This window comes from Rattus norvegicus, chromosome 7 (assembly GCF_021556685.1).
Source record: "Rattus norvegicus strain SHRSP/BbbUtx chromosome 7, alternate assembly SHRSP_T2T, whole genome shotgun sequence".
In the NCBI taxonomy this organism is placed as follows: domain Eukaryota; kingdom Metazoa; phylum Chordata; class Mammalia; order Rodentia; family Muridae; genus Rattus; species Rattus norvegicus.
The window spans coordinates 5,953,231-5,978,747 of NC_141540.1; the positions used below are offsets into that span (position 1 = coordinate 5,953,231).

At 54.6% G+C, this 25,517-nt stretch overlaps 2 protein-coding genes across 17 annotated transcripts; one reads left to right on the forward strand and one right to left on the reverse strand.

Moving 5' to 3' along the window:
• The first annotated feature begins 445 nt into the window (after positions 1–445).
• On the forward strand, positions 446–15,108 carry Ankrd52 (ankyrin repeat domain 52). The gene is given in 28 exon segments (NM_001191875.1): positions 446–533; positions 853–936; positions 1,374–1,452; positions 1,639–1,709; positions 2,621–2,821; positions 3,610–3,697; positions 4,962–5,104; positions 5,389–5,601; positions 5,974–6,052; positions 6,291–6,405; positions 6,703–6,785; positions 6,861–6,978; positions 7,114–7,182; positions 7,326–7,466; positions 7,545–7,625; positions 10,140–10,251; positions 10,444–10,515; positions 10,941–11,142; positions 11,493–11,580; positions 11,702–11,819; positions 12,849–13,068; positions 13,197–13,284; positions 13,387–13,470; positions 13,550–13,695; positions 13,788–13,870; positions 14,077–14,159; positions 14,340–14,431; positions 14,763–15,108. Coding segments are annotated over 28 exon segments (3,231 nt in total). The 5' UTR covers positions 446–506; the 3' UTR covers positions 15,014–15,108.
• A 5,075-nt stretch (positions 15,109–20,183) lies between these two features.
• On the reverse strand, positions 20,184–25,483 carry Slc39a5 (solute carrier family 39 member 5). Of its 16 annotated transcripts, none has more exons than XR_015624157.1 (13): positions 25,356–25,432; positions 24,774–24,869; positions 24,568–24,666; positions 24,126–24,479; positions 23,604–23,784; positions 22,707–22,869; positions 22,381–22,550; positions 22,019–22,159; positions 21,575–21,690; positions 21,335–21,487; positions 21,084–21,184; positions 20,783–20,973; positions 20,184–20,443 (listed from the first exon to the last, which is right to left on the reverse strand). XR_015624157.1 is itself a non-coding variant. In XM_087557666.1 (13 exons), the coding sequence occupies exons 4-13, from the start codon at positions 24,407–24,409 to the stop codon at positions 20,300–20,302; spliced, it is 1,602 nt and encodes a 533-aa protein (XP_087413792.1). In that variant the 5' UTR covers positions 24,410–24,479; positions 24,568–24,666; positions 24,774–24,869; positions 25,356–25,442; the 3' UTR covers positions 20,184–20,299.
• Positions 25,484–25,517: the final 34 nt, after the last annotated feature.

Sequence of the window (25,517 nt, forward strand, 5' to 3'; positions counted from 1 at the left end):
GAGTGAGGGCGGCCGCAAGGCGTCCGCTCTGCCGGTGCATTGTGGCCTGGGTGAGCTCTTAGCCGACCGACTGTTTTGGTCCTGAGCTCCGGAGTCACTGGGGGAGCGAGACACGACTTCGAGCCATGGGCCTGCGGAGGATCCCTCCGGTCGCCCGGCTGCAGCGGAGGGCACAGCGTAGTTCGCTGGCAGAGCCGAGGAGCCCGCGCGCGGAGCAGGGCGAACCCCGGCCGCCCTAGCAGTCCTGGCGCGGGGCGAGGGCGCCGAGGCCTGGGCAGCCAGTGAGGACAGCGAGCACCCCGAGGCCCGGCCAAGGCTCGCCGCCAGGGAGCGCTGCGGGCTCCCGCTCGCCCGCCCCCCGGTAGGCGGGGCCGCCCTCTCCCCGCAGCCGCCGCCGCAGCCGCCGCCTGGGCCGCCCCGTGTCCCCGGTGGAGCCGCCGCCGCCGCTGCCGCTGCCGCCGCCGCCGCCGCCGCGAGCTCGATGCGGACGGAGCCTGGGCCGGGCCATGGGGATCCTCAGCATCACGGACCAGGTCAGCCCTCCCGCCTTTCCCCACTTCCTCTTTCCAGGCCCCGGCGCCGCCGCCACGCGAGCCCGGGGATGTGCGGCCTAGGCTGGGCCCGAGCCCGGGGTTCCCGCGGCTCCCGCCGCGCCCCATGCCGTGCTCCCCTCCTCGGAGTGGGTGTCCTTGGGGGCCTGGCGACCGGTGGGGGCATGGCCAGAATCCGCTGCAGCCAGGACCCCTGAAGCGGAGCCCCTCCAGCGACGCCCCCCTCCAACCTGTGTGCTCCCCCACCTCCCGGTTCCTCTGTGGCTCGGGCCCGCTCCCTGAAAGCTGGTTCTCCCTGCAGCCGCCCCTGGTCCAGGCCATCTTTAGCCGAGATGTGGAGGAAGTGCGTTCCCTCCTCTCGCAGAAGGAGAACATCAATGTACTGGTGAGTTGGGAGCAGAGAGGATGGCGAGCCGGAATCCGGGCTCCCGTGTTCGGGACCCCTCCCCACAAGTGGGGCGGCTCCGTTTCTCCTCTGATGAAACTGCAGCTCTTTCTATCCAGAAATGGGAGCCTGCTCCACATTTAACGTTGGTCAGGCATGGAGCACCGATCATGGGGTTCTGGGGATGCCCAGAAAACCGGTGTTCTCTTCTTAACCATCGGGGTCTGCAGCGCCCCCCACCCCTCCTGGAAGAAGGAGTAGGTTTCTCGGTCTGTAGCCCTGACTCCACCCTCTCAGGATGCTGGCTTTTGAAGCCTGGTATTGGGATTTAAGACCCTGCAGAACCTAGAGGAAGGGAAGGACTTAGAGTTCTTATACTTGAACTGGCGTTCAGGATAATTTCTCTCTACGGCTGCTTCTCCTTTCTGCCTTTCCAGGACCAAGAGAGGCGAACCCCATTGCATGCTGCTGCCTACGTAGGCGATGTCCCCATCCTCCAGTTGCTACTGATGTCAGGTGAAAGTGGGGAGCTGGGAGGTGCGGCACCTAGGGAGGGGAGAAGTCTCTTTAGATCCGAGGATTGATTGCTGGTGCTTGGTCCAAGAATGGCTTTCTGTCCGTTCATGTTCCCCATTCTGATGATTGGTTTCCTTCCCTCCCCCTCCTCAAATCCCAACAAAATAGGAAATTGTGTCCACACAGGTGCTAATGTCAACGCTAAGGACACACTGTGGCTGACCCCTCTTCATCGTGCCGCTGCCTCCCGAAACGAGGTACAGACCCTACCTCATTTCACCCTTTCAAAAGGATGGGCTGAAGGGCTAGAGAAACTCAGACTCTTCTGCCCCACACAGGGAGGAGACCAGAGTTTGGCCTCTCCTTCCTGCCCCTAGAACGGCTGATGAGGGGGGGCTGAGTGCTGCCAGCTGATGTGACGTCAGGGAGAGCTTAACACTGGGCTGGCAGACTGCGGGGGCCCTGCTGCCAGGCCTGAATGACTCATCCCTCCCTGGGGGCCACCTTAAGTCTGATCCCCCTCTGGGCACTGAGATTTCTCTCCTTGTGATGGGTGGGGAGTGGCGATTCTTGTGTCCTAGCCCCTGGAGCCACATTTAAGTTGACTGCCTAAGGGGCCAAACTCACATGGAATCCTGTTCTGTTGTGCCTCAACCCCCAAGACAAGGCCTGTTTGACCCTCCATCACTTCCTTGACTCCAGCCCCCAGGGTAGAAAGCCTAGGGGGTGCAGGGGGGGATGGTGTGGGACATGTTTAACAGGCACATTGGATTTTGGAGAGGATCCAGTATGTTTGTTAATAGATATGATTTTGGTAGCTTTGGAAGGGCTAAGGGAAGGGTGGTTTTTGCCATTAACACGGTGGGAGCATTTGTTTTTCCTGGAAGTAAGCTTGGGACTTGTGAATTTGCCTAGGGGTGGATGCAAGTGTGAGTGGAGATTTTGGGTGCTGGGTTGGAGGGCTGAGTGGCTGGGGAGAGATCCCTGTTTGCCTCAGCGAGGTTAAGATCTACTGACTGCAGGCTTGCAGAGACTAGGTGTGTAAAGAAAATGAAGAGAGACTATGCTAGGAAGATGGACTGCGTGTGACTCTGCCAGCCCTCCCTTCTGCCCTCCCATTTCACTTCCTGCTCCCCTTTGTCTCCTCTTGTCCCCTGCTCCTCCACAGAAGGTGCTGGGGCTGCTGCTGGCACACTCCGCGGATGTGAATGCCCGGGACAAGCTGTGGCAGACACCACTGCATGTGGCTGCTGCCAACCGGGCCACCAAGTGTGCCGAGGCTCTGGCACCTCTGTTGAGCAGCCTCAATGTGGCTGACAGGAGCGGCCGTAGCGCTTTGCACCACGCAGTACACAGTGGGCATCTTGAGGTGAGGAGCATTACCGTCTAAGCACAGCCTCTTCTCCCTTTCTACTCACTTACGTGCTTCCAGACCCGCCGGACAGGAGTAGCTCAGATAGTTATTAGGCTCCAGCACCAGAGGAATTGCGTTAGATGGAGGATTTTGTGGGGACTTTGTTTGCTTGTTTTTGAGATAGGGTCCTACTATGCATGCTTGGTTGGCCTGGAACTTGCCCTGTAGAGTAGGTCAGCCTTGAGCTTGAACCCACTGAGATCCACCTGCCTCTGCCTTCTGAGTGCTCAGGTTAAAGCTGCACCCCCAGCCTATATTGAGTTTTTATTGACCCAGTGTGTTACCGGTGTTTGGTAAAGGCTGTGTCACTTAGCTATACTTTGGACCCATACGTTGAAGTTCTCCTGCTTTCTGGGGTTGACGATGGTAGGCAAGTGATATAGACTGTTCACCTGTATCTCCGTCCCCCCTTGTACATTTCACTCTGACACACTCTTGAACTTCCTCTGCGGCCCAGTTAATCCTGACAGCACCAGTATTATAGACTTTAAAGATTTCAAGAGTCAGCAAGCACCTGAAGAAACCCTTGGATTTCTTTTATCCAGTGGCATCTTGTTGGTGCCTGACCTACAGTTCTGGTCCTCCAGATTGTTCTGCTCAAGAACGTAGGCATTAATTGTCAGCTGTCGCCCCCAGCACTGCACACACAGAGGGAGAAGATTCCGAGTGCATCCCCTTTTCAGGAGGTTAGAGGCCTCTGCACTTCGGTAGATTGAGCCCCTGTCTTCTATCTCCTCACATAGACCGTGAACCTGCTCCTCAATAAGGGAGCCAGCCTGAATGTCTGCGATAAAAAGGAGCGGCAACCACTGCACTGGGCTGCTTTTCTAGGTGAGAGACACTGGAGGAAAAGGAGAAATTTGACTGTTAGGGTCCCCAGGACAAGGATGGGGGAGGAGCCTGGGGCTTGGGGGAGGAGCCTGGGGCTTGGGGGAGGAGCCTGGGGCTTTTGGGGGAGGAGACTGGGGCCTTTGGGGTTCGCCCTCAATTAACTTCCTTCCTTCCTCCCTTCCTTCCTTCTTTCCTTCCTTCCCTCCTTCCCTCCTTCCTTCCTTCCCTCCTTCTTTCCTTCCTTCCTTCCTCCCTTCCCTCCTTCTTTCCTTCCTTCCCTCCTTCCCTCCTTCCTTCCTTCCCTCCTTCCTTCCTTCCTTCCTTCCTCCCTTCCTTCCCTCCTTCCCTCCTTCCCTCCTTCCCTCCTTCCCTCCTTCCCTCCTTCCTTCCTTCCTTCCCTCCTTCCCTCCTTCCTTCCTTCCCTCCTTCTTTCCTTCCTTCCTTCCTCCCTTCCCTCCTTCTTTCCTTCCTTCCCTCCTTCCCTCCTTCCTTCCTTCCCTCCTTCCTTCCTTCCTTCCTCCCTTCCTTCCCTCCTTCCCTCCTTCCCTCCTTCCCTCCTTCCCTCCTTCCCTCCTTCCCTCCTTCCCTCCTTCCCTCCTTCCTTCCTTCCTTCCCTCCTTCCCTCCTTCCTTCCTTCCCTCCTTCTTTCCTTCCTTCCTTCCTCCCTTCCCTCCTTCCCTCCCTCCTTCCTTCCCTCCTTCCCTCCTTCCCTCCTTCCTTCCTTCCTTCCTTCCTCCCTTCCCTCCTTCCCTCCTTCCTCCCTTCCCTCCTTCCTTCCTCCCTTCCCTCCTTCCCTCCTTCCTTCCCTCCTTCCCTCCTTCCTCCCTTCCCTCCTTCCTTCCTCCCTTCCCTCCTTCCCTCCCTCCTTCCTTCCCTCCTTCCCTCCTTCCCTCCTTCCTTCCTTCCTTCCTTCCTCCCTTCCCTCCTTCCCTCCTTCCTTCCTTCCCTCCTTCCTTCCTTCCTCCCTTCCCTCCTTCCCTCCTTCCTTCCTTCCTCCCTTCCCTCCTTCCCTCCCTCCTTCCTTCCCTCCTTCCCTCCTTCCTTCCTCCCTTCCCTCCTTCCTTCCTTCCCTCCTTCCCTCCTTCCTTCCTTCCTTCCTCCCTTCCCTCCTTCCTTCCTTCCTCCCTTCCCTCCTTCCTTCCCTCCTTCCCTCCTTCCCTCCTTCCTTCCTTCCCTCCTTCCTTCCCTCCCTTCCCTCCTTCCCTCCTTCCCTCCTTCCTTCCTTCCCTCCTTCCTTCCCTCCCTCTCTATCTTTCCCTCATAGGGCATTTAGAGGTCCTGAAACTGCTGGTAGCACGTGGAGCAGACCTCAGCTGTAAAGATCGGAAGGGCTACGGGCTGCTCCACACAGCTGCAGCCAGCGGCCAGATCGAAGTGGTGAAGTACTTGCTTCGGATGGGGGCTGAGGTCAGAGCAGTATTACTGGGTCTAGGGGCTCAGGACAGGGAGCTGGAGGTCAAACTCTGTTATAGGGGTTGGGAATGCTGGGGTATTTGGTTTGCTTTCAGGAGGTTAGAAGGGCATGGGGAAAGGGTCTGAATAAGGCTTACATTATCTAACAATGCCATCCTTGTTTTGGATGAGAAGCCTGAAGGGGCTGAGGCAGTCGGATTTCTAGGACTCTTAGGCTAGCTGGCTGTTTCCAACTTTGCTTAAACTGATAATCCATACCCTCACTTGCGGAAATCCAGATTGATGAGCCCAACGCTTTCGGAAACACAGCTTTGCACATCGCTTGCTACCTGGGCCAAGATGCTGTGGCTATCGAACTAGTGAATGCAGGAGCCAATGTCAACCAGCCAAATGACAAGGGTTTCACACCACTGCACGTGGCAGCTGTCTCGACCAATGGCGCACTCTGTTTGGAGCTGTTAGTCAATAATGGGGCTGACGTCAACTACCAGGTATCTGAGGGGATGAGATATATGTGTATATATGTGTGTATACATATATACACATATATATATATACACATATATATATATGTATGTATACACACACACACTCTCTCTCTCTCACTCTGACATGTCCAGATGGCCTTCCTAGAGGAGTTACCTATTGATCTTGTGGGTAATTAGGTCTTATCAGGGACTTGAGAATGGGGCCAGGGTGTGTATATAGCATTCCATCCTCGTTGATGCGTTCCTAAACAGCACTGCATGCATGTATGTATGTAAAGCAAGGGTGTACATGTACATACATACATACATACATACATACATGTATGTAAAGACAGAACTACTTTACATTTAATAACCACCTCCATGTTCCCATAGAGTAAAGAAGGGAAAAGTCCCCTGCACATGGCTGCCATCCATGGGCGGTTCACGCGTTCCCAGATCCTCATCCAGAATGGTAAGGACTCAGAGACGCTGTGCTCTCTTCCTCCAAGGCTTTCCTCCTTCCTCCCTACCCCATCCTCCACCCAGAACAGGCACTGGGTGCTCTGCCTTTCCCAGTCTCAGGCTTCCAAATAATGCATCCTGAATGCTTACATCAGCTCAACACACAACAGCACTTGAGTGATCACTAACTGGTGTGAATGGATTTAAGCCTGAGATGTGCCTGGGTTATGTGTGTATCCTTGTCTCAGGTAGCGAGATTGATTGTGCTGACAAATTCGGGAACACGCCCCTACATGTGGCTGCTCGATACGGACACGAGCTTCTCATCAGCACTCTCATGACCAATGGCGCAGATACTGCCCGGTGAGTCAGGACCCTTGACCCCACTTCTGGGGCACATCGGGTCTGTTCACACGATTCACACGTCAAACACAGAGGTCCAGAGATGCTTGGTTTTTTTTTTTTTTTCTATTTTTCGGAGCGGGGGACCGAACCCAGGGCCTTGCGGTTGCTAGGCAAGCGCTCTACCACTGAGCTAAATCCCCAACCCACCAGAGATGCTTGTTAAAGGCACATCTGGATCCCCTCTGAGCCTGACTCCCAGGGTGGTGGTGGCCACAGAAACAAGGCCTGTAACTCTGTCCGTCCACCTCTTCCCAGGCGCGGTATCCACGACATGTTCCCCCTGCACTTAGCCGTTCTCTTTGGATTCTCTGACTGTTGCCGGAAGCTTCTTTCCTCAGGTACTTGCTGACCGGCTGGGTGGTGGGGCGGTGGCACAGGCTCCTGGATGCAGTGTGGTTGGTGTACCCCTCCAGGTCAGCTGTACAGCATCGTGTCTTCACTCAGTAATGAGCATGTGCTTTCTGCTGGGTTTGACATCAACACACCTGACAGCCTTGGCCGCACTTGTCTTCATGCTGCTGCTTCTGGAGGGTGCGTTTTCTTCCTCGGACTTGTGAGCTGAGCAAGGCTGTGGGTCCCCACTGTCTGCCTGGCGCCCTCTCAGCCTTCCCCGGATTGGTGGCCATGCTTCAAGGCTCTCACGCTAACTCCTTGTCTGTCTTTCAGGAATGTTGAGTGTCTTAATTTGCTGCTGAGCAGTGGAGCTGACCTGAGGAGGAGAGACAAATTTGGAAGGTGAGTGAGTGTGCAGGGGTGCGCACAGCTAGTGCCTGGTCGGAGGGGCACAAGTGAGGCAGAGTTATGTGTACATTTTACTGCACATCTGGTGTTCATATCTGTTCCTGACTCTTTGACTTGTCCCTCAACATGCTCTCCAGGACCCCACTGCACTATGCAGCTGCCAATGGCAGCTACCAGTGTGCGGTGACACTGGTGACAGCCGGGGCAGGCGTCAATGAAGCCGACTGTAAGGGCTGCTCTCCCCTACACTATGCTGCTGCCTCTGACACCTACCGGAGGTGAGGCTCCTACCTTGGTTCTGCTCAGTCCCTCGCACCCCCCTGAGCTGTCCTAACCTCTTTCCTTTGTTCTGCCAGAGCGGAACCCCACACTGCTTCCAGCCATGATGCAGAAGAGGATGAGCTACTGAAGGAATCCCGTAGGAAGGAGGCCTTCTTGTGAGTATTAAAGAGATGTGCCTTTCCCCCAGAGCCAGAGCCGCCTGAATCTCCACTGGGGCAGCCACCTCTGCCACCTCTGCCTGCAGTGTGGGGGATGTGTAGGGAAGGACAAATGTGAGACGCAGCTCCTCTCCTCAAGGAGCAGGGAACTGGGAAAGCTGCACGCGGGCTGCTTTGCCTGAGCACTTTTCCAGGCGTTCTAGGGGCTAAGGTGCTGGGGACTGCTCCTGGGATGATGTCTGTTCATTCCAGACAGGCAGGATGCCACTGAACCACGTCTTAGCTGGTACTAAGGATAAGGATGAATTAAGCCAGGTGTGGTGGTGCACACTTTTATTGTAGCACTCAGGAGGAAGAGCAGTTTGAGGCCAGTCTGGTCTACACAGTGAGTTACAGGTCGGCCAGAGTTATATGGTCAGATCCTTTCTCTCAAAACAAAACACAACAGAGCATGTTCTAGGACAGCCAGGGCTACACAGAGAAATTCTGTCTTAAAATAAATAAATAAACAAACAGTAAAAAACAGACAAACAAAAACCCCTCGGTGCTTTTAATTAAATGCTTTTTTTTAAGGTTTACTTATTTATTTTATGTGACTGTCACTATCTTCAAATACATTAGAAGAGGGCATCGGATCCCATTACAGATGATTGTTGTTGCTGGGAATTGAACTCAGGATCTCTAGAAAGAGCAGTCAGGGCTCTTAACCATTGAGCTGTCTCTCCAGCCCTGTGAGACTCCTTTTTAAAAAAAGGAACCTAGTTTTGTTGATTTTTGCCTGTGGCCTCTAGCACTTGGGAATCTGAAGCATGGGGATTGACTTGATTTCCAGTGCATCTCATGCTATGTGGTAGGTTTCTGTCACAAACAGGAAAAAGGTCACCTAAAAATAAAGTAAGAAAGGGCCCCCCCCATCAACAGCATTTAAGGGACTGGGACAGGAAGCTCTAGACCTGGATTACATAGCAAGAACATATCTCAGATACCTCAGGTGAATTACACTTAATTATCTTAAAACAACCTTCAGGCCTTGAAAGCTCAGTGCGGATGCTTGCTCCTGAGTTCCATGAACTGAGCTCCATTCCCGGGACCCAGGTGATGGAAGGAGAGGACTGACTGCTGAGAGCTGACATGCGTGTGCTTGGACACACGCATGCACCCATGCGCACATGCACCCATGCGCGCATGCACACACACACACACACACACACACACACACACACACACACACACACACACACACACACACACGCACGTACGCACACACACCCTGTATGGGTGAGCCTTCATACTGACTACATGAGAGGTTGGGAAAGGAGAGACTGAGCGTGCAACATAACTAAAACTCGATCTTCACGATCTTTCTGTGAATCTTATACTTCGGAAGTTTATTTTCAAAAGAGCTGGTCATCATGGCACACGCTTTTGATCCTAGTATTTGGGAGGTAGAGGCAGATGGCCTTTGTTCAAGGCCAGCCTGGTCTATATAGATAGTTCTGTGACAGCCACAGCTGTATAATGAGAGCCTGTGTTTAAAAAGCGTTAGGCCTGGTGGTGTCACCTTTAATTCTCAGGAGACAGAGGCAGGGATTGGAACTCATTCTTTGTGAGTTTACAGCCAGCCTGTGCTACAGGGGACTGTGTTAAAAAAGCAAACAAGAAAGCCAGGAATAGTGGTGTCCCCTTAATACTAGCACCAGGAATGCAGAGGCATAGATAGTGAGTGCCAGGGCTACACAGAGACCTCAAAACACAACAAAACACAACAAATAAATCGTGAGTGCCAGGGCTACACAGAGACCTCAAAACACAACAAAACACAACAAATAAATCGCGAGTGCCAGGGCTACACAGAGACCTCAAAACACAACAAAACACAACAAAAAACCCACCACTTTGAAAAGGCTCGGCTCTGAGACTTTGGAAAGGTTTTTAATCCCCTGTGTGTCAATTTTCTCAATGCTAGTAGGGACCAAACTACATCTGTCTCTGAGAAGAATTAGAGTTAAATGGATGCATACGAGATGCTTAGCACCCAGCAGTCAGTAATGTGAATGCTGGATGTCATGGGCTTCTGTACCATGACAAGGGATACCAAGGACACCAAGGCATTATTGAGAAGAGAACCTTCAGGACGAGGGTGCAGGAGCCGGGAGAGGAAAGCAGCACGCACTGAGTTTGCAATGAGTTGGATGGACTTATTCAGCAATGTGGGGAGAAGCCAGGCCTGCTGGCAAGGTTTACTGTGCTGGGGGCCGGAGTGAGCATGTTCACCAAGGCTGGGAGCCAAGCATAGCCCACACTCTCCAGAAGAGGTCCCCAGGATAGAGAATGGTGTTGGAGATGGTGGCCTGGTGTGGCCAGAACTAGGGTTGAATAGAATTAAGAGAACCACCGAACAGAGGGTGGCTTGCCAGGCTCCCTTGCCCCCCCCTCTGCCCCCACCCTCCCAGAGCTGCACCTTCCCTACTGGACCTATCTCAGCCTCACAGTCTGTCCCTGCCTCCCCAGCTGTCTGGAGTTCTTATTGGATAATGGTGCAGACCCCTCCCTGCGGGACAGGCAGGGCTACACAGCTGTGCACTATGCAGCCGCCTACGGCAACAGACAGAACCTCGAACTGGTACGGATGGGGACTTGGTCTTGGGGAAAGGGAGCAAGGATAGGGCTTGGAGGTAGGATCACAACCTTCAGGTTTGTGATCACAAAGTCGGGTACAGTTGAATTGGGAGATTAAGGGATTACTGTGAGTGTGGCAGGGGCCCACATCTTAGAAGTCTGAGAACCTCAACATGTCCTTTCCTGTCGGTTGCAGCTCTTAGAAATGTCCTTTAACTGCCTGGAGGATGTGGAGAGTACAGTTCCCGTCAGCCCTTTGCACTTAGCTGTGAGTTCAGCATCTTTCCTGTTCCTTCCTGTTGTGACTTGATGCTCCATGGGCATGCTGGCTATGACCCTTGTACTTGTATCTTTAAAAAGAATAGTTTGTTGCTGTTGTTGAAGTATGATTGTGTGTTATATTGATGTGTGTATGGACAAGTGAGTACCATGCTTGCATGTGAAGATCTGAGGGCAACATCACGGAGCTGAGTCCCTTCTGCCTTTATGTGGGTTCCAGCTGGAGCTCTCAGGTCATCTGACTTGCAGAGCCATCTTGCCAGCCATTTCTACATTCTCCTTGGAATGTTATAGGCAGGTTGTCTGGAATGAGCCCAAGGGACTTGTGGCACACGGCAGAGCAGGAAGAGGACTGTCCTTAGCTGCGTGTGCCTGTTGGTTTCAAGTTGGAAACGGTTTCTTGCTTGCTCGTAGGCCTACAACGGTCACTGTGAAGCCCTGAAGACACTGGCTGAAACGCTGGTGAACCTGGATGTAAGGGACCACAAGGGCCGGACTGCACTCTTCCTGGCCACTGAGCGAGGCTCCACTGAGTGTGTGGAGGTACTGACGGCCCATGGTGCCTCTGCCCTCATCAAGGAGCGTAAACGCAAGTGGACACCCTTACATGCTGCTGGTTAGTGGTTACCCTTTTTTTTTTTTTTTTTTTTTTTTTTTGGTTCTTTTTTTTTCCGGAGCTGGGGACCGAACCCAGGGCCTTGCGCTTCCTAGGCTAGCGCTCTACCACTGAGCTAAATCCCCAGCCCCTAGTGGTCCCCTTTAAACCACTGCCAAATCCCCTGGAGCAGATGAGCTGGGAGTGGGCGTGGTCCAGGAAGATGGAAACTTGAAGCCTTGAATAATAGCTTCCTGCCTGCAGCTCTTTCTATGCCCTGGGCCTTCACAGAACTCCAATCCTTGAACCCAGATTCAACCTACCTCCTACCCTCCTGGCACTGTCCTGACAAAGGTGCCCTTTTCTTTCAGCTGCCTCTGGCCACACCGATTCCCTGCACTTGCTGATTGACAGTGGGGAGCGCGCTGATATCACAGATGTCATGGATGCCTATGGACAGTGAGTGTGGGCCAGCAATGGATACGTTTTCCCCTCTTCAGACCCTCATCCTTCTCTACTTGGTCCTTGCCAAACAGCTGAGAAGTGACGAACCTCACTTTCTGTCCTGCCCGCTCTGTAGAACCCCGCTGATGCTGGCCATTATGAATGGTCATGTGGACTGTGTACATCTGCTGCTAGAGAAAGGATCCACGGCTGATGCTGCTGACCTCCGGGGCCGCACTGCCCTCCACCGTGGGGTGAGTAGGCTTCTGGGAGTGAGGTTGTTCACTGGCAGGTCTTGGAGTGGACAGTAGAACCCACCAGTGGCAGATCATCAAGAGTGTCTAGTGAGTACAGTACGATTTTTGTCTCTGGATCTTACTGGGCCTGCACTTTGATGAATGCCTCCCATCCCTTAATGGTAACACTCAGCTCTTCCTTAGAGACTACGTTCTAGCTACAAGATCTGTTGCTGCTGTCCTGAAAGAGCTGCTCTCTTACCCTTCCTTCCTTCCTTCCTTCCTTCCTTCCTTCCTTCCTTCCTTCCTTCCTTCCTTCCTTCCTCCCCCCACTCTGTCTGTCTGTCTCTCTCTTTAAAAATTTATTTATGTTACACACTTTTTTTTTAAGGTTTATTTTATGTGTAGCTGTTTTCAGACAGATCAGAAGAGGGCATCAGATCCCATTACAGATGGCTGTGAGCCACCATGTGGTTGCTGGGGATTGAACTCAGGACCTCTGGAAGAGCAGTCAGTGCTCTTAACCACTGAGCCATCTCTCCAGCCCTCCCTAGCCCCCTTTATAGCCAGGATCTCACTATGGAGTCCTGGCAGGCTCTAAACTAACTCTAGGTCAAGCTGGCTTTGAGCTCACATAGTTTCCAAGTGCTGGGATTAAAGATATGCTGTACCACTATGCCCAGCAGATCTTTTTATTTTAGAGCTCTCATTATTTCACTCAGGTTGGTCCTTCACTTGGGCTCAAGTAATCCTCCAGCCTCAACCTCCTGAATAGCCAAGCCTACTGGTGTGCCTGGCCTTCAAAGCCACAGAACCCATTGATGTCTTGTTTCTTGCTCTCTGGTTGGTCTTTTGTTCCAAGAACCTCAGGGTTGACTGTGGCTATTCAGACTGTCAGGAATGCAGCTGCTGGTCCCTAACACTGGAATTATTGTAGAGATAAGCAAGGATTCCTGGAAGTAGTTCTTGCTCCTGGGCTAGCCCCCAGCAACTAGCCAGTGTCAAAAGAGTGACCTCTTACCCCTGTCACCTTTGTGTGCCCTGCAGGCAGTGACTGGCTGTGAGGACTGCCTGGCTGCACTGCTGGATCACGATGCATTTGTACTGTGCCGAGACTTTAAGGGCCGCACACCCATTCACCTGGCCTCAGCCTGCGGCCATACTGCAGTGCTGCGGACTCTGCTGCAGGCTGCCCTTTCCACAGACCCCCTGGATGCCGGTGTCGACTACAGCGGATACTCGCCCATGCATTGGGCCTCCTACACTGGTACTGGGGCCTTTGACAGGCACAGGGGTGTGTGCCAGAGTGGGGGTCTGGAAGTAGATGGGGGCGCTAAAGATTCCACAGAGTAGATGGAGACACTTGGTATTTCTCACCTTCTTCCTCGTGCCCAGGACATGAAGATTGTCTGGAGTTGTTACTTGAACACAGCCCGTTCTCATACTTGGAGGGAAACCCCTTCACTCCTTTGCACTGTGCAGTGTAAGCATCGTGTGGATCAGTTCACTCTCGGGCGCTGGCCTGGGCCGAGGGTGGGGAGGCCTTGGGTGTCCTGATTCTGATGATGTCTTCTCCCCACTCTAGAATTAATAACCAAGACAGCACCACAGAGATGCTGCTGGGGGCTCTGGGTGCCAAGGTTGTGAACAGCCGGGACGCCAAAGGACGGTGAGTGGCAAACCCCGCTGGTGTTGGCTTCTGCCCACGCAGAAGAGCATCCCTGTTTCATTCTACTCTGGGCCTCCAGGACCCCCCTTCATGCCGCTGCCTTTGCGGACAATGTCTCTGGACTCCGGATGCTGTTGCAGCATCAAGCTGAAGTGAATGCCACTGACCACACTGGCCGCACTGCGCTCATGACGGCCGCTGAGAACGGACAGACTGCTGCTGTGGGTGCGTAGGGATCTGCTGTGGCAGGAAGGTGGTGAGTGGGGTGACTACCCCTCTGGAGGAGGACTTCAGCCTCTGCGTGGTCTCCTTTGTAGAATTTCTGCTGTACCGAGGGAAGGCAGACCTGACTGTGCTGGATGAGAACAAGAACACTGCCCTTCACTTGGCTTGCAGCAAGGTACTGCGCAGATGAGCAGGGAGTGCGTGTGGAGGCTAGAACTCAGAACAGTGGTGCGGGACTGTGCTGCAGGGTGAAATGTAACAGAAACCAGGGCTCCTAGGCTACCTGACTGGTGAAGCATGTCTCTGCTCACCTCCCTCCCTTTTTCTACCCTGTTGCCTGGCTCCTGTTCCAAGTGTCTACTTTTCGTTCCTCTTCCTCAGGGCCATGAGAAATGTGCCCTCATGATCCTGGCGGAAACCCAAGACCTTGGCCTTATCAATGCTACCAACAGTGCGCTGCAGATGTGAGTGCCCGGGGAAGGGGGCTCCTGGCTGGGGGAGGCAGGTGGGTGAAGAAAGTAACTTGCCCTCCAGGGGCTCTCTAGAGCTCACAGTATTTATTCGGTGTCCTTGTCACCCACCTTGGGGTGGCAGGACAGCCTGGCACCCTACTCAGTGTGCCTTCTTTGTTTTTCTCTTCTAAGGCCGCTCCACATTGCTGCCCGGAATGGTCTGGCTTCTGTGGTGCAGGCCCTGCTGAGTCGTGGGGCCACAGTGCTGGCTGTGGATGAAGAAGGTAGGTGGGTCAGGACATTCTTCAGGAGGTCGACCTTGTTATACATGAGATTTTCTTCCCAGGGGACCTTGTGAGAGCAGGGACACAGCAGCAGTATTCTGAGCCCCACAGGGGTCTGATGGAACTGGGTGGATGTGGTAGGATCAGGAAGACTCACCACCCATCCCGGTCTGCTGCCCTTTGCCCTGCACTCAGAGTTTGCCCCGGGCCTCCCTGGGCTCTGGCCACCTGGATTTCCAGCTACAGTGGGTGCTAGAGAGCTCAACCAGAAGGGTAGGTGGGGCTGCAATGCAGGACCCTGAGCCTCAGCTCTCCCTGCTTCGTCCCACAGGTCACACTCCAGCACTGGCCTGCGCTCCCAACAAAGATGTGGCAGACTGCCTGGCCTTGATCCTCTCCACCATGAAGCCTTTCCCACCCAAGGACGCCGTCAGTCCTTTCAGCTTCAGCCTGCTCAAGAACTGCGGCATCGCAGCCGCCAAGACGGTGGGTGGCTGTGGCGCCCTGCCTCACGGGGCCTCCTGTCCCTACAGCCAGGAGCGGCATGGTGCCATTGGGTTAGATGGCTGCTACTCAGAGTAGCCCCCTTCAGTGTCCCTCTCCCTGCCGGTGGCTTGATACCTTATTCTATTTATTTAGAAAAAAGTCTAAACATTTAGGGCACTTTAAAGGAGAACACGACTGGGTGGCGGGGCAGGGGAAGGACGCACTGGGGAGCAGCTGCTTACCCCTTTGCCATCCCATCCTGGCCTGGCAGAGGTCTGGGACCTACAGGGAGCACCCTAGGCTCTCTGTACCCCCAGGACACCCCCTTCTGCCAAGTGTCCCAAAATGATTGCTAAATGCCTGGCTCCCCTTTGACTCCATCTCTGTTTCCCCTGTTTGCTGCCAGCTCCCCTAGCTCTTCCTCCCCCTTTCCTCTGTGCTCACTCCCCTTACTCTGCTGCCAGGCAGACACTCCTCTCCTTCCATACCCATCACTGCCTCCCTGCTTGGCCCTCCATCCCTGCAGCAGTGAGAAGCCTTAATTTCTGGTACTGTGTGAGCACTCTGGGGGTGTCCCCCTCTCCCTTCAGGGGCAGCTAGAGGATGGGGGGAGGGTATTTAGCACTGGGGCCTAGAGCTTCCCCCCATATCCTATCACCCCTAAAATTCAAATGCAAACACTTGAAGCAGCAACTACTGAAGCTGGCCCAGACCCTGCGCTGTCCCCTGGCTCCTCATGTGCAAACCAAGGGCTGCCTCTGCCCCACAGCCTGCTCCTGTCCCCTGGCCTGGCCCAGCCACGCACTTTAACCTTGCTTCTTTCTTTTGACTTCCTTTGGGGGAGGGGAGCCTGTGGCCATTCCCTCCTGGCTCTCTTCTTCTTGGACTTTTGAGGCTTGTCATGAATTTTTAAGTAAGCATTTTATTCTTTTAGGGTAAGAAACAAACGAATATCCTGCCCATTTCAAAACTACAGCCCTAATGTACGTCCTCTGTGTCTCAGGCATGTGTTTGCATGCGATGGAGGGAGGGACCATGTTCTCCCTCCTGTGTCCCCCAATCCCAGAGTTCCTCCATGCCCTGTGTCTTGTCTACCTTCTGTCATGTCCGAGAGTACCTACTGCCCCAGTCACTCCTGATATGAAGCCAAAGATGGTGGGAAGGGCGGGAGCAGTGTGGGGACCTCTTATTAGGGAAGCAGGCCTTCCTCCGTGGGAGGGGGAGCACTGGTCAAGGGGAGCAACAGATGGACACTGGCTCAGTTCAGGCCTCTGCCCTCCCAGCATGGGAAAGATGGGCCTAGTAGACGCTGCACTGATAAGGTTCTAGAATGTACCCGAGAAGCCAAACTGGGCTGGAATGAGGAGGGCAGTGTTCTCTTCAAATGTAGCATTGCATCTGGCCCTGGTCCCTTCAGATGCCCTGTCCATCTCCTTGGTGAGCCTCTGCACAGTTGGACCCAATCCCATAACCCAGTGTCCCTTCCTCACACGCAATACCTCAGCCAGGGGCCAAGACACAGAACTTGAATAGAGGTCCTGCCCCTCCACCCCACAGTGCATCCTTGCCCAGTTTGGCCACCATCAGTATTGCCCCTGAGAACTGAGAACTGGATGGGCTTCGTTTACACAGCACAGGGGGTCCCTCCTGGGGATCCCTCCACCTCCTTCCCACCCACGCTTGCGTCACCTACATTCTTAGCCATTTTTAGTTGTGTCCCTTGAATGTCTTGCCACCCTTGCCAGGGGTGAGCTGAGGGGAGAGGGGCCATCCCAGGGAGCCCTTCCTCCCGACAGATCCCCTGCATCATACCTCATGCTGGTCCCAGAAGCCTGGGGTGTTTGTCTCAACCTTTCTCTTTCATAGTCTCTGTTTATCTTTGTGTTGCCGCCCCCAACCCTCAGATCCTAAACCATTTCAAGGCTTCCAAATGACCATTATTGGTGAGAAGGACTGTGCAGCTTTTAGTTTTTATTTTTATTTTCAAAGCCAAAGGGCCTTGCAATGCCCCTCTTGCCCACACCCCTCCATGTCCTCTCCTTCCCTATACGACAATCAATGTGACCTCTCTTAAGGGCTGCCGCCCCCACCCCCACCCTGCTGGTTCTGCAAAGCTTGTCCCCTAACTTCAATTCTCTCTCCAAAAATCTTCCCATTTCACCCCCCCCCCCCTCTCATCTTGGTGCTGGGAATGAGGTGGTGGGGGGATGGGGAGCAGGAAAACGGTTTCCTGAGGTGACTGGGGTACCCGTCGTGTTCTCCTTTATCAATGCTTGGTGACAGAAGACAGGAGAGTCTGTGGATTTGTCAGGAGCCCCGTTTTGTTTTGCTAGATGAGATTTCTGGTGGCTGTCTGCTCCCTGCTGTCCCGTGCATACTGTCAGCAATGCTGGGAAGAAGGCAGGGGTCCTCTGTCCCTCCTCATGTGGCTGTGAGGAGGCCTGGAGGACAAGCAGCCTCCTCTCCTTATGCCAAAGGAAATCCCGCACCCCACCCGGGGTTCCCAGCCCCTGTGTTTTTTGAAGCATTTTGACCATTCTCATGGCCACTGCATATTTATTTTAATGTTAAGATTTTTTTTAAAAAAAAAAAAAAAACCTTTTTGACTTAAACGGGTGTGGAGAAGTAAAACAGGCAGAATGCCCCCCAATCTTAAGGGGGTGGTGTGGGGAGGGAACACCTCCTTCCCTCTCCTTCTCTACCCTCCCCTCTCCCCACCGCAGCTCTAAAGCACTTGCTTCAAGTAATAAGCACTTTTGTGAAAAGGCCTATTTACATGAGGACCGGCCGGGGACAGCCCTAGGTCCCAGCAAAGGAGATAGAGTAGGGCTACATAGGAGACAGGGAAACAGACATGGGAATCAGAGGGTGACACGAAAAGAGCCAGTTTTTAGTTTCTGATTTTGGGGGAATGTTTCTGATTGGGCGGTGGCTTTGGTAGGTTTGTGTACTTCAGAAAAACAAATGGCACAAACTGTGGGTCCCAGAATGGACCAAAGACCCGGGTCACTGCCACTGTCCAGCTGAGACTCTGAGACTAACGGGCTACCTCCCCCACCCGTGGCCCCCCGAGCCATAGGACTGCTGAAAACCACTGAATGTACAGCCCAGGTTGGGGTGGGGAGTTGCCCCTGGGGGAGGGGGCTTCTCCTTTGTTTGGTGCTGTGGGGGGTGGGAGACTTGAGACTGAGGGACTGCCACCCCAGGTAGACACGTGTTCCTTGGGGTGGAGGGGCTGAGGAGGGCCGCCTCCCTCTCTAACCCCAGCCATGGCCCCTCCTCCCTCCTCACCCCTATCCGTTCTGACTGTAAGTCCAGCTCACCTTTGCCTTCAATATGTAACCAAAGGAAAACTCAACACTGTCTCCACCGCTGTCTGCCCACCCAAGCACCTTCTTCCTCCCCGGATCAGAAGGGGAGAAGAGGCTGGGGGTGGGGATGGTGGGGCCTGAGTGAATGGTTCTACAACTGTACCCCCAAAACCCTCTCTGTGGTCTTGGAAGGGGTCCTGAGAGGCGGGGTGAGGCCAGGCTGCCGGGCTGGGAGTATGCACACTGTGTCTGTTATGCACATGAGTGTTTCTCTGTCGAAGACTCTAGTAACTGCTCCAGCAGGGAGGCCCCTCCTCCTTCCCTCTCAGCCGTTTCTCACCCTCTCCCCACACCCAGTGTTCATTCCCTGCCTCCCCTTCCCACCGCAAAGGAAAATAGCCTTACAGACCCTAGCCCAGAAACCCTACTCCGGGGCAAGCCAGTATGGCCCCATCCTACCCGCCAAGTTTGAACCCTACCTTTTGAGGAAGGGTAGGGAGCAGAGCAGCCTCTTCCCTTCTGTGGTGACTCCGGCCCTCTGGTCCTTAACCTAGCTTGGGCAAGGACAGAGGTGAGGAATCTTTGAGGACCAAGCCCTGTGGTCTGGGAAGAGGGAGGTAGAGAAAGAAGGGTTTGACTTGGGAACTCCCTCCTCCCAACCCAACCCCTATGGAGAAGCGACCAAATTCCCAGAGATAGGAGGGAGTTGGGGTGGGGAGGGTCTGCTCCTTGAATTACTTGAAGGTACTGACTCTGAGGCTGCTGTTGCCCACATAGGTGTGAGGGGGACACTGTCACTGCATTCGGGAGGGCCGAGGACATGGGTGACGAGAGGATCTACCCTTGGCCCTCGCTCACTCCTGCTAGGCCCTTTCCCTGGGCCCTCCTGTCCCCACCCTCACTCTGGGCGCCCCTCCAGTTGCACTAAAGTAGCTGTTGTGCCAGTCTTACCCACACCAGGTGCCAGGGTGGGGTCTCTGCTTCCAGTCCTTCCTCCCGCCTCTGCTCCCATCCTGGACAATCTTGTTCACTTGTGTTCCTGGATAGCTCAGCTTTGTGTGTGTGTGTTTCGGGTTGGGGGTGGGTTTGGCTGGAGTGGGTCTGGCAGGGGTTTGGGAAGGGCTAGGGGAAAGATGGAGGATGGTGTCTCCTACGCCCTTCCCCAACTCCAAGCCACAGAAGCCTGGGAGGGAGGGTGCCTACTCTCGCTGCCGCGTGTCTTGCAGATGTGCCAAAATAGGGGTGGGTGGGAGGGGAGGGTGCCTGGCAGAGCAGCCCCAGGGTGGCTCTCTCAAAGCAATACAGTTCTCCTGCTGGGGAACAGCAAGACAGGGGAGAGGTTTGGGTGGGGACCTGGGGTTCCCCATGTACAGCTGTGTATATTCAGGGGTGTTCTGTCTGGTCCCCACTGTGGGCATCTATGTGTGTGTGAACCCCTTCCCCATGCCCTGCATGACCTGTGATGCTGCAGACACCACCATCCTGTGTGCAGGCGTGTTGGGGGGCACGGAGGGGCATGTTCCTGTCCCGTTGCACCCTCCACCCTGTGACCCATGTACTCGGTTGTAGGAAGTAAAGAGAACTGAGCACAATTCACTGGATTCTAGTTGAATCTTTCTCTAAGCAATTTCCTCACTCCTGCCCTTCTCCCTATCCTGGATCCCCCTGTGGTGCTAGTGTTGGGGTCAGGGGTGTTTAATGCTGGTGGGCAGCAATAGGCCCAGATACCTGCATCTCCAGGGTGCTGAGGGCAGCAGAAAAAAATGGGGACCTTGGTGCATTTGCCCTGCCCCCCCACCTGGGCTAAAGCACAATGCTATCCCTGAAGACTGATGCACCCCACAACCTCCAGGCCCTCCCCCATGCTTGTCCTCCCCAAACCTGCTTTGAGCCCTCCCACTACACCCCGGTTTTCTATGCTGTTTTGGTGCAAGTACAACTGTCGTAGTCATGGCTTTGGGATGGGTTCTGTTTATTAAAATCCTATTGCTCCTACTGGCCCTGTGTCCCGCCTCCGTTCCTGTGGTGGGGGGAAGGAAGGGCAGCCTGCATCCTTTGCCACTGGCCCACATCAGCCATCAGGAACCACGGGCAGTAGCTGTTCCTCCAACAGGGCTATAGTAAACATGAGGCTGCCCCCCAGCAGCAGCCCCAGCCCCTGCAGAAGCACATGGGGCAGGGGCCGGGGCTCAGGAGGACGGAGCAGGGCTGGCAGCTGCAAGGAAGAAAGACTGTTACGATTCTGCTCTGACCTATGAGGCAAGACCTCACCATCTAGCCCTACTAGCCTGCAACACTTTATAGACCAGGCTGACCTCAAACTCACTGCCCAGGATGATGGGACTGAGAGTGCACACCACCAGGCCTGCCCCACGCAATGTCCTCTTGATGAGAGAGAAAGGGTGTCCGTCATACAGGGTCAGCAGCCCCCACCTTTGAGTATTTTTTTTCTGATGGGGCCATGGGCCAAGAAGTGGAGATGGCCAGTCTGATTGTCCCTCTCCACACCACCTGCCCACTGTCCTTAAGTTGTCTGTTCTACCCCACATCTCACCATATCCACAAGGGCCACATAGAGGAAGACCCCAGCCGTGATCCCAAACACCCAGGGAGTGAGGGGGACAGGGCCCAAGCTGAGCCCCACCCCCAGGGCTGCACCCCCCAGCCCCAGGACTCCAGAGACGAGGCTCAGCAGCAGCAGCTTCCGAAAGGACAACCCTTCCTGAAGCAGCATTGCAAAGTCACCTGTTGTGGGAGAGCACAGGACAGGAGGGGTGAGTCAGAGCTGCCCCTCTATTTTGTCACCTGCCAACCTCCGAGTTCTCATAGACCCTCCCTCTCTGGAGCCCACCTACCCCACTGGTGCCATTCCTACCCAGTTCATGGGGCAGCTCATGGCAGAAGACTGCTAGGGTAGTGCTGAGGCCACTGGAGAAGCCGTCGGAAAAGGCAGCACCTAGCACCAGCAGAGAGCCAAAGGGTGTTCTTGAAGAAAGGAGTTGCTGTCTGAGCTCCCTCTGGTTCTCAGCTCTCCCACATTCCTCAGAGCTCTCCTACCCCTGCTAGCTCAGAGCCCTGCCTCCCATCACTGTGTCTGGCCTCAAACCTAGTGCGAGCCCATCGGTGAGGTTGTGCAGGCAATCTCCCAGGAGGACCATCCATGCGATACTACCGCCCCGGTGCTCATGACTGTGGCCTTGGTATCCGGGAGGGGCTGGAGATGGTAGGGACTGGCTGTTTTCCCTCTGGCCCTGAACCTCTGCAGCAAGAAGGACCAGGTCAAGTGTTTCGAACTGTTAAGCGGGAGCTACAGGCTGACAATGAGCTCATTTTCTCTGCTAGTCACCTGAAGCTGCCTTTAGGGGCCGAAGGACCATCCCAGTGCCGTCCTCTGGGTCAGGGTTTGGTTCTTCGACATCCCTTTTGTTCCTGCCACACCTCTGAAATGGGAGGGTATCCCTCCTGGTGGAGGAGGTAGCAGGGCCAGGGGCTAAGGGGAGGCCAGCCCAGCTGGGAAGATGAACACCTGGTTCCACTGCTAGCACCTGGCCTCCGTTTTCTGACCTACACCCTTTTCCCAGGTTGGTGTCTCTCTCTCTGTTTAATGTTGATATGAACTGCAGACAACAAGCCACTTGGCCAGAAGTCCCAGGTCTACGCCAAGGGGCCCTTCCCCACTCGGAGGTGGACAGGTCCAGTGCAATTGGCCAAGGACCAGAAGCACATGCTGTCCCTCCCTCCTGGCTTCTAGGACTGTTTGGCAGGAGGAGAAGAAAAGGGTGTCACTCACTGGCCTGAGCCCTCTGTGCCGCACAAGTCCTAGTGCATTCTCTAACACGAAGAGCAGGAAGAGGCCACCAAGCACTGACAGCCCTGGACCCAGATCCTCCTCTGCTTGCTCACTAGGTCCTGTGTGCCGTCCTCCTTGTGCCTGTCAGGAAGTAGAACAGGGCAGGCCCTGGAAACCCCTACAGCCCAATAGCATCCCCTTCTCCCAGCAAGCTTTTACTCAAGCATCCCAGTAGAAGACAGCTGTGGCTGAAACCGGGGGTGAGGGGTCAGGATGTGGGAGCTGACGGAAAGGAACAAGGGTCCTACGGCTCTATGATCAGTTATCACTGGGTCAGGTGGTGAAGATGGAGTTTCACATACATGTGGCAGCAGGTGGAGCAGGGCATCCCCACAAAGAGTGCCCACAGCCAGGGCCCCCAGGAAGCCCAGCACAGGCCGCAACAGACGAGGTCCTAAGAGCCGCAGCAGCAGCAGGGAGAAGGGAGCAGGGAGGCTGAGGAACAGGACTGCCAGGCCACTATGAAGCAGGGCTGGGAAGAATTAATCGGGCCTAATGTTAGGAAAAGGCTGGTACAGAGGCACAACATGGACAGACACACTCAAGGGAAGTTGGACCCCAAAAAGACCCCTCTTAGCAAAGGACCCACGCCCTACCAGGATGTTGCCCACCCCACTCATCCACTGACCAGACAGTGCATCCCCTGGAGGTGCTGGAGCAGGGGTTTTGATGCAAACACGGCTGTCAATCTGATAAAGCAGGGCTGGGCACAACAGAGCAAACTGACGAGGGGTCAGAGGAGCAACAGGACTCAGCCCAAAATTGACCAGCAGCTGGGAACCATTCAGACACTGGAGATCGAAGGGAGGGCCATGTATTAGGGAGTCAGAGGGACTGCACCCAAGTCCTGACATCTGCTTTTCCACAGAGTCCCAGCTCTCTCAGGGTCCCCTGGGCTCACACTGGCACACGCATCAGAGAGAGGGACGAGGGAACTGAAGGACTAAGTCACTGGTGAGCATTCAGTCCGATGTAGTAGTCGACACTAATGTCTTAGTTTGCTCGAGAACACTGCTGTTTTCCATCTCCCTCTCGTGCCCTAGGAATGCCCTTGTGTTCGTGAGGAACTACTTTGGCAACTAGTCAAGAAACCCGACATGCCCAAACGTCTTTAGTCAATTCCCCACCATGTGTTGATCCAGCCTAGGCTGGAGTGCTTCTTTTGATGGGGCATGCCAGCCGACCTCGGGGTCCAGCAGAGCTGTCCAGCAGCTGCCTTGTGTATGTAGGACAAGGGACGAATGGACTGTCTTAGAGGGACATCATCTTGAGGACACTTCTCCACATAACTATTCCCACAGCCTACTCTGAGACACTTCCCTGGATTGTGTGTTTGCTAAGTGACGCCCCTGAATTTGGCCAGCCTGTACTAAGGTCAAAGGGAACAGCTCATACCATTAGAATAACATAGCCAAATAATGAGTTATTCATTTACTCTTTACATACTTCAAGCCCCCTGAGGGCTGAATACCTCAGGCCACCTGCTTCCATGGCTCTTTCTCCCTGTCTAGAGACTCGGACTTACATCCTCGTTCAGATGGTCAGCCAACGAATGGTCCAGCAGCAGAAGCCTGTGGAAGAGGTCTAGGCCCGAGGGCCCTGACCCATGCAGGTCATGTGCCTTTGAGTCCTCCTGGTCACCCCAACCTGAAGGGCTCAGAGGCATTCCTGCCCAGACATCCACACTCAGCTCCAGTTCCTGAAGCCTGTATTAGATTGATTAGCAAGTCAGACTCACTCGAGTTCCCTGACACCTGCCCTGAGCCGTCGTCTCCTGGGAGGTTTTGGGAGCGGGAGACAACCAGTCAGGCCTGGGAAGATCTGAGAGGTGTCACTTATAGGAGAGCCTGTCAGGGAAAGCCAGAAGACTGGAGACAAACAGCACCAAGAGCAAGGACTTTACTCCTCTGGAGAATTAAAGCAATAGAGGTGAGCAGTTGGTGCTAGAGGACTCATCCCCCAAAACCAGCACTGGGCAACTGGAGCAAAGCAGACACTGAGTAGAACCAGGAGATGTCACATTTGTGTTTGGGAGAGAGGTCAATACCTGTGTGTGAAATTGTCGCCACTCATGGGTGCAGCCCGCCCAGTTGGAGGCTCTTGGTGTCCCAGGCGGAGCCCCTGAACTCGGCCCAGTCCTAGGCTGTGGAGAAGCCGGGCCAGGCCCCCAGCAGTCAATGTCCCATTCTCTCCATATAGACCGAACAGCTGGGCCAGGTAGTGGTTCTGTTCCTGTTCGGCTGGGCCCAGGTTGGGGACTGAGCCTTCTACCCAGCCCAAGGCCACCCCCACACACAGGCCAGCCAACAGATGATGTACGGGGGGCCCCATCACTAGGGCTATGGGTTAGAGGCTCTGGTTCTGACTTCTATTTCCTTTGGGACATCCTGAGGATTGTACCCTAGAACAAGCAGGAGGGGTTGGGTCAGGGCTTTTGCTCCTGGGCTCGGAGCTGGGGAGATGCTCATGTTACACTTTCTGCCACTTACTGAGTCTATCTGCAGCCTCTGCAGCCTCAGGCTTACTCTGCCCCTTCCTTCTGCCTTCTGGAGCAGCCTCCTGACCCCAGAGCTCTCCTTAGGTCTGGTCTAGAAACCAGACTAGTATCTCAGATCCCCAAGACCCACCTCTTAACCTGTTCCACCGCCCTACTCCCCTCACCCCCACATATGCAGGGCCTCACTCCTAATGGCACCTCAGGTCCCTGGAGGGCCTCACTGTGGACCTTAAGAGATTTCTGAGTCAGGGAGTTCAGTCTTCAGATGCAGTGGAAGCCACGTCACATAGAGGGCTGAAATGGATAGGTTTCCCCTTAGCCCACCTGCTTTGGGGCGGAGTCAGAGGTGGGGCAAGTGTGGGAAGGTTCATATAGGAGTTAATGGTTGACTGGTCTCTGGGATGGGGGGGTCAAAAGTCAGTCTCGGCTGGGCCCTGACTGGGGAGGGGCCACCCTCTGCCCTGAGGAAGCCACATGGTTAAGAACCTGTACTTGGTTTTTTTCTTAAATATTTTATAACCCATAACTTGTTCAGTGCCCCCCCCCAGCCTTCTCCTGAGCGCACCCCTCCCGGGGTGCCTTACATCTGCTACTGAGCTGCATCTTTTCCCACCCCATCCCCACATTCCCTGAAGAGGTGAGCCAAAGTGTCCCTAAACCAGGAGTTAAGAGGGAGAGGCAGGTCAGTGGTGACCCCAAATGCATTCAGGAAGAAGACTTCTTAGCAGTGCCCACCCTGGGAAACAAGAGCTGGCGGTTCCCCACTCCAGCAAGCATTACCTGACAGCAGGACAGGAGACACAAAAGAGGAAGGGGGACCCAGCCTTCTTGTGGCAGGCAGGCTGGACAAGGGTCACCTGCAGGGAGGGGGTAGGGGAGGGACACTACCTTAAAGGGGCAGGCTTGCTTTGCCCAAGGCCTCCTTGCTTGGGCACTACCATT